At 33.7% G+C, this 15,473-nt stretch overlaps 1 protein-coding gene across 3 annotated transcripts in view; it reads right to left on the reverse strand.

Annotated features, from left to right (window-relative positions):
* KPNA4 (karyopherin subunit alpha 4) overlaps positions 1-15,473 on the reverse strand; it is a 69,456-nt gene that overhangs the window by 35,629 nt on the left and 18,354 nt on the right. For all 3 annotated transcript variants that reach the window (XM_025425425.3, XM_049105794.1, XM_049105795.1), the window contains 6 exons: positions 8,572-8,616; positions 7,611-7,700; positions 7,471-7,500; positions 7,335-7,387; positions 5,020-5,115; positions 4,192-4,277 (listed from right to left, as the gene is read on the reverse strand). In XM_025425425.3, coding sequence (XP_025281210.1) covers positions 4,192-4,277; positions 5,020-5,115; positions 7,335-7,387; positions 7,471-7,500; positions 7,611-7,700; positions 8,572-8,616 — 400 coding nt within the window. The remainder of the gene's footprint in view (positions 1-4,191; positions 4,278-5,019; positions 5,116-7,334; positions 7,388-7,470; positions 7,501-7,610; positions 7,701-8,571; positions 8,617-15,473) is intronic.

A 15,473-nucleotide genomic window follows, 5' to 3' on the forward strand; every position in this document is an offset into this window, starting at 1 on the left:
GCCCTGCGCTGAAGGCAGTGCTAAACCGCTGAGCCACCCGGGCTGCCCTATAAAGGAGATTCTAAGCTTACCGCTTAGAGCATATATAAAGGAGATGCTAAACTTAAAGCATTTGCCTAAGGGATAAAGGTGTGCTAGAACTTCTCCAGGGATAGAGGTGCTGGCAAGTGCCATTTTTTACACACTATCTTGCTAGTGATACATGCACCATCTCTGCACTGGAAAGTGCACTGCTATAGCTCCACTCCACCAAACCTGATGGATGGTTCATCCTGATTTGGCACGCCCCTGTGGCCCTGCTAAAACTGGCAGGAGCACCAAGTCCACATAAGGGACACCCCTCAAATGCTTGGCACTGGTAGCTGAAGGCAGGGGGGCTGTCTTGCATTTCTGGGATCAGTGGGAGGGAAACAATCTGTAGCAAGCTACCATCCCCAAAGTATAGCACAGAGAGCTGACTGAAACACATGCTATCTTCCTGTGATCATTGCTCAAGACTGGAGAGGTAGTTGTTTCACCTAATACATAAAAACACAGAAAGTCAAGTTAAGTAACTAAAGAATAGAACAATATAAAACACCAGTAAACAACCTTACTGAAATGGAGATAATTTACTTGATAGAGTTAAAAAAAAAAAAAAAGTCATAAAGATTCTCCCCAATATGGGGAGAAAATGGATGAACATAGAAAATATTTCAACTAACAGAAAATGTAAGAAAGTACCAAACAAAAGTCCCAGAACTGAAGAACACAGTAACTGAACCGAAAGGTACATTAGAAACATTCAACAACAGGTAAGATAAAGAAGAAAGGATCAGTGACCTGGAAGACAGGGCAGTGGAACTCACTTAAAACAGAGCAGCAAAACAAAAAAATAATTTTAAAATGTGAAGATAATTTAGAGGACCAACAAGACATCAAAAGGAACAACATTCCCATAATGGGATCCCAGAAGAAGAGAGAGAAAGATACAGAAAACTTATTTGAAGAAATAATGGCTAAAAATTTTCTTAAGGTGGGGAAGGAAAGAGATATCCAGATTTGGGAAGTCAGGAAAGTTCCAAATAAAATGAATGCAAAAAGAGCCATACCAAGGCACATTATAATTAAAATGTCAAGAGTTAAAGAGAGTATCTTAAAAGTGGCAATAGAAAAACCACCTGTTGCATACAAGAAAACCCCTGTATCAGAGATTTTTTTTCAGCATAAAGTTTGCAGGCCAGAAAATACCACTCTGATATATTCAAAGTGCTGAAAGCCCTGGCAACAGATGACCAACAGACATATGACAAGATACTCAACAACACTAATCGTCAGGGAAATGCAAAACAAAACCATAATGAGGTATCACCTCATACCAGTCAGAATGGCTAAAATCAAAAAGCCAAGAAATAACAAGTGTTGGACAGGATGTGGAGAAAAGGGAACCCTCGTGCACTGCTGGTGGCATATAAATTGGTGCAGCCACTATGGAAAACAGTACGGAGGCTAATAAAAAAACCTAAAAGTAGAAGAAACTAATACAGAAACTAAAAACATAGGGTCCAGAAATTCCACTTCTGGGTATTTATCCGAAGAAAATGAAAAATTTAACAGTGCCCAGTGTCTTCACCAAAAGCATCTTTGCCACAAACATTTTCATGCTATAACTAATTAGCCATATGGCAATTATGCCATAAGAGATAAAAGTAACAAAAATAAATGAGGGACATCCACTGAAAAGGACATACTGAAACATGAAAAATGGATTAACAAAATTAACAAGACTTTATTACAAAATACAAAACATCTGAATATAATTTAAAATGTATGTAAATTGATTTTACTTTTGTAAATTGATTTTACTTTGCAAACTGTACCTAAGCACTTGTCCTGAAAGTTTTTCTTTCCTAACATTATACTTTTCTTTTTCCTCGTTGATTCATCTCTTCATCTGGCATCGTGCTTTCATTTTTTGCTAAAATTTCTTTCTTAAGAGAGGTATCAGTTTGTAAATACAAGGATGCATATTTGTTTTTTTTTTTAAGGATGCATATTTGTAACAGCTTTGTATTACACTGTGAAGTCTTCTACACTGTTCTTTGTTCTCAGCATATTATCATGTGTCTACTGACATATGTTCCAAAGTTCCATGAGAAATGTGGGTTCAAAAGTCCGTGCCACTGTATAGACTATTATGAGGGCTAAGATTTATTTAATATAAAATTGGGAGTACTGTGTCAATGCAGAAATGAAAGCAAACTGCCAAGTAGGTGATGAAACCAACGAACTACCAACCAGTTATTCTTAGATCTTTTATGGCAAAATTGCCTTATGACCAACTAGCTATACGGGAAAATGCTTTCAGCAAAGATGCTTACAGTGAAACCACTTAGAACCTTTGAAGATATATGCACCTCTATGTTCATTACCGCATCATTCACAATATCCAAGATATAGAAACAACTGAAGTGCTCAACGATGGATGGATGGACAAATATGTGTGTACACACACACACACACACACACACACACACACACACGCAATGGAATACTCAGCCATTACCAAAAAAATGAAATACTTGTAATCAGGACATCAATGGGCCTTGAGGTACTAAGTGGAATAAGTCAAAAAAGAGAGACAACATATGATTTGTTGTCAATCAAAATACATGAACAAACAAAACAAAAATTCATAGATGCAGAAAACAGACTGATGGTTGACAGGGCAGGGGTTTCAGGAGGTGAGTGAAATAGAAGGGGTCAAAACATACAAACATGTAATCATAAAACAAATAAGTCATGAGAATGAAATGTTTAGCATGGTAACCATAGTCAATAATATTGTACTGCATATTATGTAATCTGATATGATATTAGGGGAAATGAGACTTCTAGTAATTACATCTTGGTGCATACATTATGTTGTATACCTAAAACTAATTTAATGCTATATGTGAATTACATTTCAATTACAAAAAAATAAAAATAAAAAAAAATAACATCACATGGGTCTTTTGGCAGACCAGCAATTCCTGTAACTACATGAGACCTTCTGAATCAGAAAGTGGTTCTTTTTTGTTTTTGTTTTTTTTTTTAGAAAGTGGTTCTGTTGCTTTATAACGAGGATGGGAAACATAGAGAGAGGTCTGTATCAAACAAAATAATACTAAATTGAACAAATGATTCTTCTCTTTTTTCTTTCTTCCGATACTACTTTGAAAAATGCTATTTAAGTACATGTGGATCAACCATGCTTTACTCATAAAAAATAATCATTCATCTATTATATTTGGTAAAACAAGACAGACTGGCAGTGTTAAATTCTAAGGCTCCTGCTGATTTTGAAAAAGCACATAAAACAGAAAAGAAAAAGAGAGATTAAAACATTGTCTTGAGATTATAAAATTTACTAGTCAATTATATAAAATAAAACCAAAAGCAAAATCCAAAATTAAGCCAGTTTTATCATGATTTAAAGGTATTAGGGTAGTCAATATTCTATGTAATATTACAACAGAAGTGTCTACATGATAAAATGTTTACTTGGATAACACCTTTGTTTCCCTTCAAAATCATGTAGAAAAAAAAATAAAATAAAATCATGTAGAAATTAGTGCCAAGGTCTTAACAAGCTTATGCGAGTATATTGCTTACACATGTGAAGAGTATTTTAAAAGTACCGTCTATAAATTATTAATTTCTTTGATAGAAGAACAGTATTCATGAAAATAATACTCAGGTTATTTCTTCCAGTAATAATTTCCCACTTATATCTCTTGAAACATAAAAGAAAAACAATCCTAATAACAATGAAAAAATTTCAAGCCATTTTTCAAGACTATTTTCTAAAAGATTAAACCATATGATGAAAATCTCCCTAAGAGAGGCCAAAAGCTAGTATGGCAATGCAAAAAACATCTTTACTTTATGATTTCTATAAATGAAGTATAACTACAATAATGTAATCTGCTACTATAATTAGGAAATGTTCTCAGATTTAGCATTAAATGAATTTTTGAAAACAGAAAATGTCAGTCACTGGGACAAAATGACAAAGTAACATACTTAAGCTGGCCTATTTCAACTACTCTGTAATTGGGTAGCTATTATTTTATAATCTAAATAGCTTTATTCTTTTAAGATAATCACTTTTTTTTTTTTACTAACTTCTTTAGAAATCACAATTTTATCTGTTAATCACCAACTTACTGGACTGAACTACTGCTTGAGTCTGTTCAGAGGTTCCAGATGCAATGTTTGTCAGAGCCCATGCAGCTTCAAACTGTAAAGAAGGACTACAAAGAACAAATCATTTTAAACAGTAGGGATTTTTACATTGGTCCAAATCTAGTATCTACCAACCATTCCTCCCCTCAAATATTTTTTCAAGTATTAAATATTTTGTTTCAGAAAGTATTTATGTATCCAGCACTTTTTTTTAAACCTCCAATGTATTTACAGTATCTCTTCAGTATAAAAAGCACACAATTTCCTCAAGTGTCCTACTTATTTTTAGTAAAAACTTTTTTTTTTTTTTGAAACTTTATTTCTTCATTTGGAAGAGACAGTGAGCACTTAAGAGAGAGCATGAATGGCATGGGGGCAGGAGAAAGGGGAGAGGGAGAAGCAGGCTCTCTACTAATAAGCAGGGAGCCCGACCCGGAGCTCAGTTCCAGGACTTCAGAATCATAACCTGAGCCAAAGGCAGACGCTTAACTGACTGAGCCAACCAGGTGCCCTAAAAACTCTTTATTAAGATACCTGCATATTACTGCCCAGTTTTCTCAAGTACTAATCAGCCAAACCAGCTTTTGCCAATTTTCACAGTTTAAAAGATAAATGCATCATTCTCAAGTATTGCTTTGGCCTTTATGTTTACCTCTTAATGTAAACACACCTTGCATTTCATTGTTTTACACTGGCTTTTCGACTCCATCTTATAGCCCCTTTCTTTTTTCATTAAAGATCAAACCACTAGAAGATCTTGTCTTCTGCAAAGGATACATTCCAAATTTCTTTCTAAAATAAAGTACTTACTTGTCATCTCTTTCAAGACAATGAACTAAAATAGGCAATATTCCAGATTTTATTAAGTCATCAATTGGTGGATTTCGATCACTGGACAAAAGCTTCCTGTAAGAGATATACATACTCTTGTGAAATGATATGTAATTAAATTCAAATTCATATTTGACATAGAGATTACACAAACCCTCACCCATTTGAATACCCCGCACAGCAAAAGCTTAATCAGATCATTCCCCTATAAAAATGAAGAAATGGCTGCATATTTACTACCCAATAAATGTAAACTCCTTGCCCTGGCTTAAAGTATCAGTTGGCTCCATCTTACCCAACTAATCTTATTTTCTGTACTTCAACAATAGATCAGTTGTCTGTCTCACACTTTCAATCTCACTTCCAGGCTCTTTAACATCTCATTCCCCATACTTGGAATGCCCTCCTTTCTGTCTATTCAAAGTCCATTTCAATTTTTATGTTTTCACAATATCCTCTCTAAATTCCAAGAACATTTACACAGCACATGCTTACATTTGCTGTTGAGTATCACCTTATTTTTAACATGCCTTTGCCTTCTCAATTAGGTTCTAAAGCTCTTATATAGCCAAGAATTATGCCACAAGCTTTTTTGCAGTATTTTCCACAGCACATGGCATAATTCTTAGCACAAAGTAGGAAATAACCCAGTCTTTCTTTTTTTTTTTTTTTAATTTTTATTTATTTATGATAGTCACAGAGAGAGAAAGAGAGAGGCAGAGACATAGGCAGAGGGAGAAGCAGGCTCCATGCACCGGAAGCCCGATGTGGGATTCGATCCCGGGTCTCCAGGATCACGCCCTGGGCCAAAGGCAGGCGCCAAACCGCTGCGCCACCCAGGGATCCCTAACCCAGTCTTTCTTAATCTAGGCTCCAGATTTAAAGAAATTTTTTCTACTATTTCATTGAGGACATTCTCAAAGATTTTGAAATGGCCTTCCCTCTTATGTGTGCACAATGGCACATACAATATCTACAAGATATTTGAAATCAGTTTTGCATAACTGTCTACTTGATTTTGCTATGGTACCATCAGGTTTTAATTAGTTGCTTTTACAACATCAATATAAATTGTTAACATATTTAAAACAGGCAAATAAATAAAGTCTTAGTATTATTGTGAAAATGGGTTTGATCTTTTATACCCCTGAAGTTGTCTCAGGATCTACTAGAGACCCAAAGACCATAATTTGAGAATATCTGCCTACTTAGGGGCCTTAGGGCTTTAATTATCTTGTAGAACTTCTGTTGAGAAAAGCTCCAAAACTCAAATAATCTACTGAAAATAGTGAGCATAATGCATTAATTTCTTAATAATTCTATCTATAAACACTAATTTGCATTTTCAGATGTGAATACTTCTGTGATTTTTTTCCCTACATAACCAAGTCCTCTCTAAGAAGTTCTTTTACCCATAGTGGGCAACACTGTTAATGCTGTAATTTTCCCATCTGTTCCAGGTTATTTAAAATGAATACATAAAAGTAGGAAAACTCTAATACATTTTTTAATAAAAGATACATGCACTAGCTAAGATATTCGATGGACCAGTGAAATTTCCCACTATGAAATTCTATAAATAGCGTCAATTACTTAAGTGTCTCTGTCCCACTAATACACAGAGCATTATTCTCATATTTATAAATATAGAAAGCAAAAACTGTATTGTATTATGAGACACCATACCTTCTCCAATCAATTCATTAATACAAAGGTCTCAGAAGTAAGTTTTTCTGGTTCTCTGCTTAAAAAATAGGCGCATACACCTCTAGAGCACAGATTTCACAGCAGAAATATGCAAAATAACTTAATATTCATACTTGGAAGCACCCTGGGAAACTTTATAGCCCTAAATCTTAAAGTCTGCTTGCCTATACACTGCTACAGTAAGCTTAAAACTCAACTTATTGTTTGATTAAAAACAGGGATTGTGAAAAGAATTAGCTACTTGGGAAGGAGATTGAAAAATCTTTTTATATAAAATCTGTCAAAAAAAGGGAAGTTTTACAAATAATGTTTTTCTATTGGTTGATAGCAATAACCTGTCAAAACAACTCAGTATCTGCATATATTATGCAAGCTGAAAGTTAAGTTTGTGAGTTTAGAAAGCTGCTAATTTTAATACTCTAAATCAGAGAAAAAATTTTAAAGTAAATTTAGTTGGTCTGTGGACTGTTCTTTATCGTTTGTCATCAAAGTAAATATGAGTGACAGTATTACTATATAGTGATAACTCAAACCGATCTCCTGGGTAAATTATAAAGTTTAAATACATCCTCAAAAATTTAACTTACCTAGCAGCTTGAACTGCACTTAACTGAATTCCTTGGTTATCACTTGAAGCATTCTATAAAAAATTAAAATAATTTTTGATATAGATACAGAGTAATTAGAAATACAAATGAAGACAGGTGAAAAAACTCAACTTACTTGAACAATAGCTTCTAGAGAGGTATTTTGCTGTGAAAAATATTAAAGAGAAAACTAAGTTAAAAAGTCACTTTAAAATTCTCTATTTATGTAAAAATTTTCACTGGTAGTCTTAAGTTATCAGAATAACAATAACTTACCACTCTATAATCACCATCTATATCAGAATCTTCACAAATATCTTCATGCGGTACATTCCTTCTCTTTAAGAGATGCTCATCTCTTTTATTCTTTAAAAAAAAAAAAACAAAAAACTTGAGTTAAAAAAAGCTAAATACTTTCATATAAAGGTTAGGCAATCTTGTGCCTACAAACTGAAATAGGAAGTGCCTTTTAAAATTAAAACACAAATGCAGAAAATTAAACCAAATTGTGATTTAAACACTTAAGCAACACTAATTTGAGCCCCAAGCCCCAAGTATTATATTTTTAATGAACCGTGAACTATGTAAAAACAAACTAAAAAACAAAAAAAAATTGATTAAAAAAGACAGTGTACAGTTTAAGCCAGAACCAAACATATATTTATTTAAAAGTACTAAACCATTTTATACATCATCTGGGAGCTTCTCTCTATCACCTAAAAACAAAGTCAAAGCAAAAGTTGGGCAGTTCAAAATCAGACAAAAATCAACAATGTCTTACAAAAATCAAAGGCCACTTAAATATCGCTTCAAATGTATGAGACAAATTTAAAGATATATTCCCAACTATAATTTATTTTTTACACACATGAAGTATAACCTATTTTAATACTTGAAGAGTTGATAAAATTTATAAGTAGAATAAGTTCTTTTCAGGACATAACTACACATGTAAATAGAACTATTTAGTATAACTGTATAGATACAACTTTTACTTTATAGAAATCATTAAAAATTACAGAAGAAAAACACCAAACAACTCATTTATCTCTATTTCTGGAGAGTGGCCAAATTGTATCTTGCCAACTTCAACAGTCTAAGTTTAGTTAAAATCTTTCCGTTTTCAAAAGAAAAAGAAATGTTAGGCACTTGGGATTCATACACATTTAGTATCTTCTACATACGCTATAATGTTGTTAGAATTATGCTTGGAGTACCCAATGTTACTCAGACTCACCTTCCTCAATTCAACTACAACTTCATTTCGTTGTCTTCTCATAGTCTACAAGAAATTAAAGAAAAAAAATATTAAAAAAAAAAAACCTCAATTTCCATCACCCAAGAACACCACTATTAACATTTTAATGTACATCTTGTAATCTTTTCTAGTCATATATGTAAATAAAGTCATATTTTACTCACAATAAAGACACAATTTTCTATATTAGATATAAAATTGTAAAACTATAACATTTATAAAAATATAGATACAAAGAATAAAGATACAAAGAATAAAAGAACCCATAATCTCACCTCCCATGAATCATGACACTTAAAGAAGTAATAGTACATGTATAAGATTAGTAAATTCAACTGCTTAAAAAAGAGAAGGGGAGATGTCTTCTTATCCATCCAGTCTTCTTCTCTAAAGGTCAATACTGTTTGATTTACCATGATTCTGACACACTTATCTACTTACTCTATCTTTACCTTATGTTTGTTTACTTAGATTTGAGAGCCCTTCTATGGTGGTACATACAGATTGTTTTCATTATTTCTAATGACCAAATAATTTTTCTATCACATACCGTAACCATTCTCTTATTTTTTAACATGTGTTTTTCTCATTTTAAACTTACCTAACACATGGATACATGCTTACTGTAAAATATTCAAACCTTCAGAAACACTACAAGTTTAAGCTCTAAGTTCTCCTCATTCTTTCTAGTGACTGCATATGCCTGAGCATATTAAGTAGAAATAGCAATGTATAAAGTAATACTCCTATGTCTAAAGATCTCAAACATATCCAAAACCAAACTTAATTTTAACAAACATACATAACTCTATCTGATCTCACATGATTCATACGGGAGGTGAGACCAGGAGTTCTTTTATTCTTTGTGTCTTTATTTTTAGAAGCCTTATGTTACTGCTTAAAAAATTTATGTCAGGGGCTCTTGGGTGGCTCAGTGGGTTAAGTGTCTGACTCTTGATTTCAGCTCTGGTCATGATCTCAGGATCATGAAATCAAGCCCTGTGTCAGGCTCTGCACTCAGTGGGAAGTCTGTCCCTCTCTCCCCGCTGGTGGTCTCATTCATACATACATACATACATAAATAAATAAATAAATAAATAAACTTATTTATTTATTTAAAAATTATGATATGTCCAGTATTATAGATCTATTGATAATTTCAGAGATTTTCGACAAATGGCAACTCTATCCTTCTAGATACACAGACTAAAATCTTTAGAGCCATTCTTGAGTCTTCTTTTTCTCTCACATCACACATCTGATCACAGCAAACCCTCCTACTGGACTGGTTCAACCTTCAAAACTTATCTGAAATCCAACTACTTATCACTACCTTCTCTTCTACTACCTTTGGTCCAACTCACCATTATCTCTCATCTGCATTATTGCAAAAGCCTCTTAACTTGCACCCTCTTTCTGCTCTTGACCTCCTTCTCTCCTAGTTTTTTATCACAATAACCAAAGCAATTCTCAGGGAATCTTAATTTTTGAGTGTCACCGTCTCCTTTGACAATCTGGTGAAATCAATGAACACCTTTCATATAGTGCTTTTTATTTTTAAAAAGATTTTTTTATTTAGAGAGAGAGAGAGAGAGAGAGAGAGAGATAGCACGAGCAGGGGGAGGAGACTCCATGCTAAGCACAGAGCCCAACACGGGGCTCAATCCCATGACCCCAAGAGCATGGCCTGAGCTGGAATCTAGAGTCAGCTGCTTAACCAAATGAGCCACCCAGGTGACCCATTTAGTGTTTCTAAAAAGAGATAATATGCAAGATTACAAAGAAAACAATTATATTGATATATAGTTGTCAAAAATATATAAATACGAAAAAACAAACTGTAACATATGTGCTTCATTATCACATTAAGTGGGATCTAACAGTGGGTCTAACAGCTATAATTTCAAAGTAATGATGACCAGAAATGAAATTTCAAGATATTTGACAACAATAATGTTTTATTGGTGGTGACAGAGAGTCACGGATAACTTTACAAACTACATAAAGTTATTGGCTACATTATTAAATGAAGGAAACACTGTTAGAAGTTAATGAAAATAAAAATGTAATTTTTTCTAAGTCTTTAGGTCCTCCTGATTTCTACCCAGACTCTGAGAGAGGAAGTACTCAGTAAAGAACCTTTTTCAAAAAGTCAGTCAGATCATGTTACTCGCCTGTTCAAAACCATCAAAGGCTCTCCACTTTGGAGTAAAAGTCCAGTCATTAAAATGGCTTAAGTCTACTCAAATCTTCCTATCCCTTCTCCAATTACTAACTTTTTAGACCTCGGCTCATTATCATTCTTTTGCTTCACTCTGCTGTATCTGCACTAACTATGCTATTCCTCTAACACACTAGAAATTCTCTCTTCAAGGCCTTCACTAATACACTATACAGCAACTCCTAAGGATAGACTCCAGAGCCAAACTGCTTGGGTTCAACTTTCAACGATACTACTATTTACTAGCTCTCAATGCCTTAGTTTTGTCATCTATATAATGAGGATAGTAAAAATACCTATTTCATAGGATATTAATAAAGATTAAGTAAGTTAATATATGTAAAGGGCTTAAATAGCTCCTGGCCATAACTGTATATGTATTAGCTATTATTATTATTGCTACTCTAATTCCATGGCTGTAATACTCTTCCCTCATTATCTGCAGTGCTCACTTTCATCTTTGAATCTTTCAAATGTCACCTCCATGGTAAGGTTTTTCCCTTCCTAACCAATCAGCAACACTCCCTCTGGGTACTCTCTATTCCTCTTCTCTGCCTTATTTTTCTCCACACCTCCTATCACATTCTATAGGCTATATAAAACTTTACTAATTGTTACCCTCTCCCCACTAGAATATAAATTCTATATATAAGGAACAACATAAGGAATAAATATTATTCCTTCTTAAAATGCATTGGATAATCTTATATATGCAGAAATCTTTACCTCAATTTTTAGCCAAACTAATTTATTCAATTTCTGTTTAAGTGGTTTTGATGATCATTTGAGTTTTGCTACAGATATGTATCTTAAAAATACTAAATGAATGAAACTGGATTGCTTTCTTAGGCCATATATAAAAATAAACTCAAAATGTGTTAAAAACCTAACTGTGAGACCTGAAACCATAAAACACCTAAAAGAAAACACAGGCTGTAATTTCTTTGATTTTCTATTTTATTTTATTCATTTATGATAGGCACACAGTGAGAGAGAGAGAGAGAGGCAGAGACATAGGCAGAGGGAGAAGCAGGCTCCATGCACTGGGAGCCCGACGTGGGATTCGATCCCGGGTCTCCAGGATCGCACCCTGGGTCAAAGGCAGGCGCCAAACCCCTGCGCCACCCAGGGATCCCTGTAATTTCTTTGATATCTGCTATACCAACATTTTACTAGGTATGTCCCCATAGGCATGGGAAACAAAAGCAAAATTAAACTATTGGGACTACAACCAAAATAAAAAGGTTTTGCACAGCAAAGGAAATCATCAACAAAATAAAAAGCCAACTACTGAATGGGAGGAGATAAAATGACATATCTGATAAGGGGTTAATACCCAAAATACATTTAAGAAGTCATCTACAACTCAATACCAAAAAAGAACAAATAATGCAATTAAAAAATGGGCAGGGGACCTGAAGGACATGTTTCCAAAAACATACAGATGACCAACAGACAGGAAAAGATGCTCAACAACAATAATTAGGGAAATGCAAATTTTTTTATAATAAATTTATTTTTTATTGGTGTTCAATTTGCCGACATACAGAATAACACCCAGTGCTCATTCCGTCAAGTGCCCCCCTCAGTGCCTGTCACCCATTCACCCCCACCCCCTGCCCTCCTCCCCTTCCACCACCCCTAGTTCGTTTCCCAGAGTTAGGAGTCTTTATGTTCTGTCTCCCTTTCTGATAAGGGAAATGCAAATTAAAACCACAATGAGATATCACTTTACACCTGTCAGAATGGCTAAAATTGGAACCACAAGAAATAAGTGTTGGTGAGGATGTGGAAAACAGGGACCCATGTACACTGTTGGTGGGAATGCAAACCAGTGTGGCCACTGTGGAAAACAATATGGAGGGTCATCAAAAACCTAAAAATGGCAGTATCACACACCCAGGAATTCCATTACTGGATATTTACCCTAAAAAAAAAAACAAAACAAAACACTAATTCAAAGAGATCCATGAACGCTTGTTTACTGTAGCATTACTTCCTACAGCTAAATTATGAAAAGAGCCCAAAATACCCATCAATAAATGAATGGATAAAGAAGATGTACTCGCGCGCGGGCGCACACACACACACACACACACACACACACACACAGGAATATTATTCAGCCATAAAAAGAATGAAATCTTGCTATTTGCAAAGACATGGATGAAGCTAGAGTATAATGCTAAGTGACGTCAGTCAGAGAATACCATGATTTCACTCATATGTGGAAATTTAAGAAATAAACGAACAAAGAAAGAGACAAAAAAATATAGAAAAACTGCTGGCAGCCAGAGAGAGCTGGGTGAGAGATGGGTGAAATAGGTGAAAGGGGTTAAGCGTACACTTATGATGAGCACTTATGTTGAATCATTATATTGTACACTTGAAACTAATATAACACTGTATGTTGATTATATTTGAATAAAAAATAAATAAAACCCCAAACCCCTGCAACCTGTTTTCCAAACTGGTTGTATAACTGTCCATTCCAGTAATAGTACATGAGAATTTTAGTCCTTCACATTCTTACCAACATTTGAAAAGGTTTTCTTCATGTAGGCATTTTAATAGATATGTACTGGTTTTTCAATTTCTTAATTATTAATGACACTGAACAACTTTTCATAAGCTTTTATTAATTTATATTTCATTTTAAATAATTTATTTAAAGGAGGCTCCATGCCCAGAGTGGAGCCCAACACAGAGCTTGAACCCACGACCCTGAAATCAAAACCTGAGCCAAGATCAAGAGTTGGACACTCAACCTACTGAGCCACCCAAGTGCTCCTCATGTATTTATTTTCTATCTTACATTTTCTTCCATAAAGTCTTTTTGAATATTTTTCTCTTACAAAAGACTCTAAAAAATATAAATAAGATAGGCTGCAAAATGAGTAAAACTACTTTGCCAAGTACTACAATAAAAGTTTCAACATTCACTATCTTTTAACAATTATAGCCTTAGGAGGTTAAAAAATATATTTTTTTTAATAAATAAGGAAATTGAGGACGAAAGAAGTTAAATTATTAGCCAAGACCACACAGCTAGAAATGGGATAGCTGGAATCAGAATTCAGATGGTCTCCTACAAAGCCAATTAACCCCTATGTCATACTGTCTCCCCCAAGTCTTAAAGTGAAGTAAGAGTTCAAGTCAATTTTAGAGCCTAAGGTTCATACTACAGAAAAAATACTATTATCAAGACAATGGGCTTTGCACTGTATCACAATAAAAAACACCGAACAACCTTAGTAAACAACAACAAAAATTAGGTCCTATGTCTCATACACAGAAAACAAAATTTGTAAAATGTACTACTTAAAAGATTGTTCAATAAAAGGTAGACTTCTGAGGGACAAATATTTGTAGTCAGAAAATTTTTATTAGTATCTATTTCATCCAAAGAAGCAGAATTAAGTTAAAATGGGCTTTAACTTCTTTTCAATAAAGCAAATGTATAAATAAAATATAAAATAAATATTATATATGCACATTTATACATTTTATTTATACCAAAAGAATTTTTTCCCACTACAGTACATTTTATTTATCAAATTTGGAGTTTCTGATAATTTGGAACTATTAATAAAGGATTTATCAAACCAATTTAACACTGTATATATAATGACATAAACCTCGGGCTATTTCTATCCACAGAAATTTATTTGCAAATTTAAGAGATTTGACAATTTATTATAGAACAAGAAAGCAAGAAAAGAATTTCCTTCTCTTGAGAAGAAGCTATTACTACCTTCAAGGTAAAGAGAAGATTGAATCAACTAGAAGAAAGACCTCTTATGCACCAGCCTGGCAGCATTTACCCACGTTTTTTATTGCAAAAAAGTATGTTTTAAAAGTGGTATTAGATATTTAGACATTTACCAAGTCACAACTCCAACTCAAAAGACTTTTATTTCTCTGGAGTCCCATGAAAAAGGTATATAGGGCTTGTTTTCCTAAGTCTTTTTGTCATCTTTAAGAGCAGAGTTTTTACATACTACATGCAAACATAATGGTTGTGAATTCACATGACTTACACTGATGCAGTGAGCTGTCAATTAGAATTCCAAAAGGCTGCCAAACTGGCCAAAGACTTATTTATAGGCCAAAGAGCTATCTAAAGGACAAAGGCTGTAAATGGGGGGGATGGGGAGAGAGGCAGAGATAGACTGAGTAGAGTTTATAGGCAGATCGTCTAGTATTATTATACTTCTTTGCTTGTAATAAATAGTTACAAAATCCTAAATTCAGGCAAAAGGGGACAAGAAATTGTCAAAAAATTCAAACAAGTGAATCTTACAGAACACAATATAGTTTTTTAATTTAACAAATAATTACTGAATCCATCACTATCCTAAATTCTAGGGATTAAACACTTTCCTCTAATGAGGACAGGGTTCCTTTTCCAATTTATGGCTACTTATTTTCTAACTAGTGGCTACTTAATTTCTAAGTCACTTTTTACCAATGTATAGTTTTTCCTTAAAACTCTAAAAACTACTAATTTATGATGATGTAATAATAATATACTGTATGAAATTTGAATATTTAAAAATTTTTTGAAAAAATATGAGGGTTTAGATCAATAAGGACTCAATCTCACTAGAGAAAATTTCACAAGTTAGTCATACGAAAGATAAGGAATATAATGCTTTGA

This window comes from Canis lupus, chromosome 34 (assembly GCF_003254725.2).
Source record: "Canis lupus dingo isolate Sandy chromosome 34, ASM325472v2, whole genome shotgun sequence".
In the NCBI taxonomy this organism is placed as follows: Eukaryota; Metazoa; Chordata; class Mammalia; order Carnivora; family Canidae; genus Canis; species Canis lupus.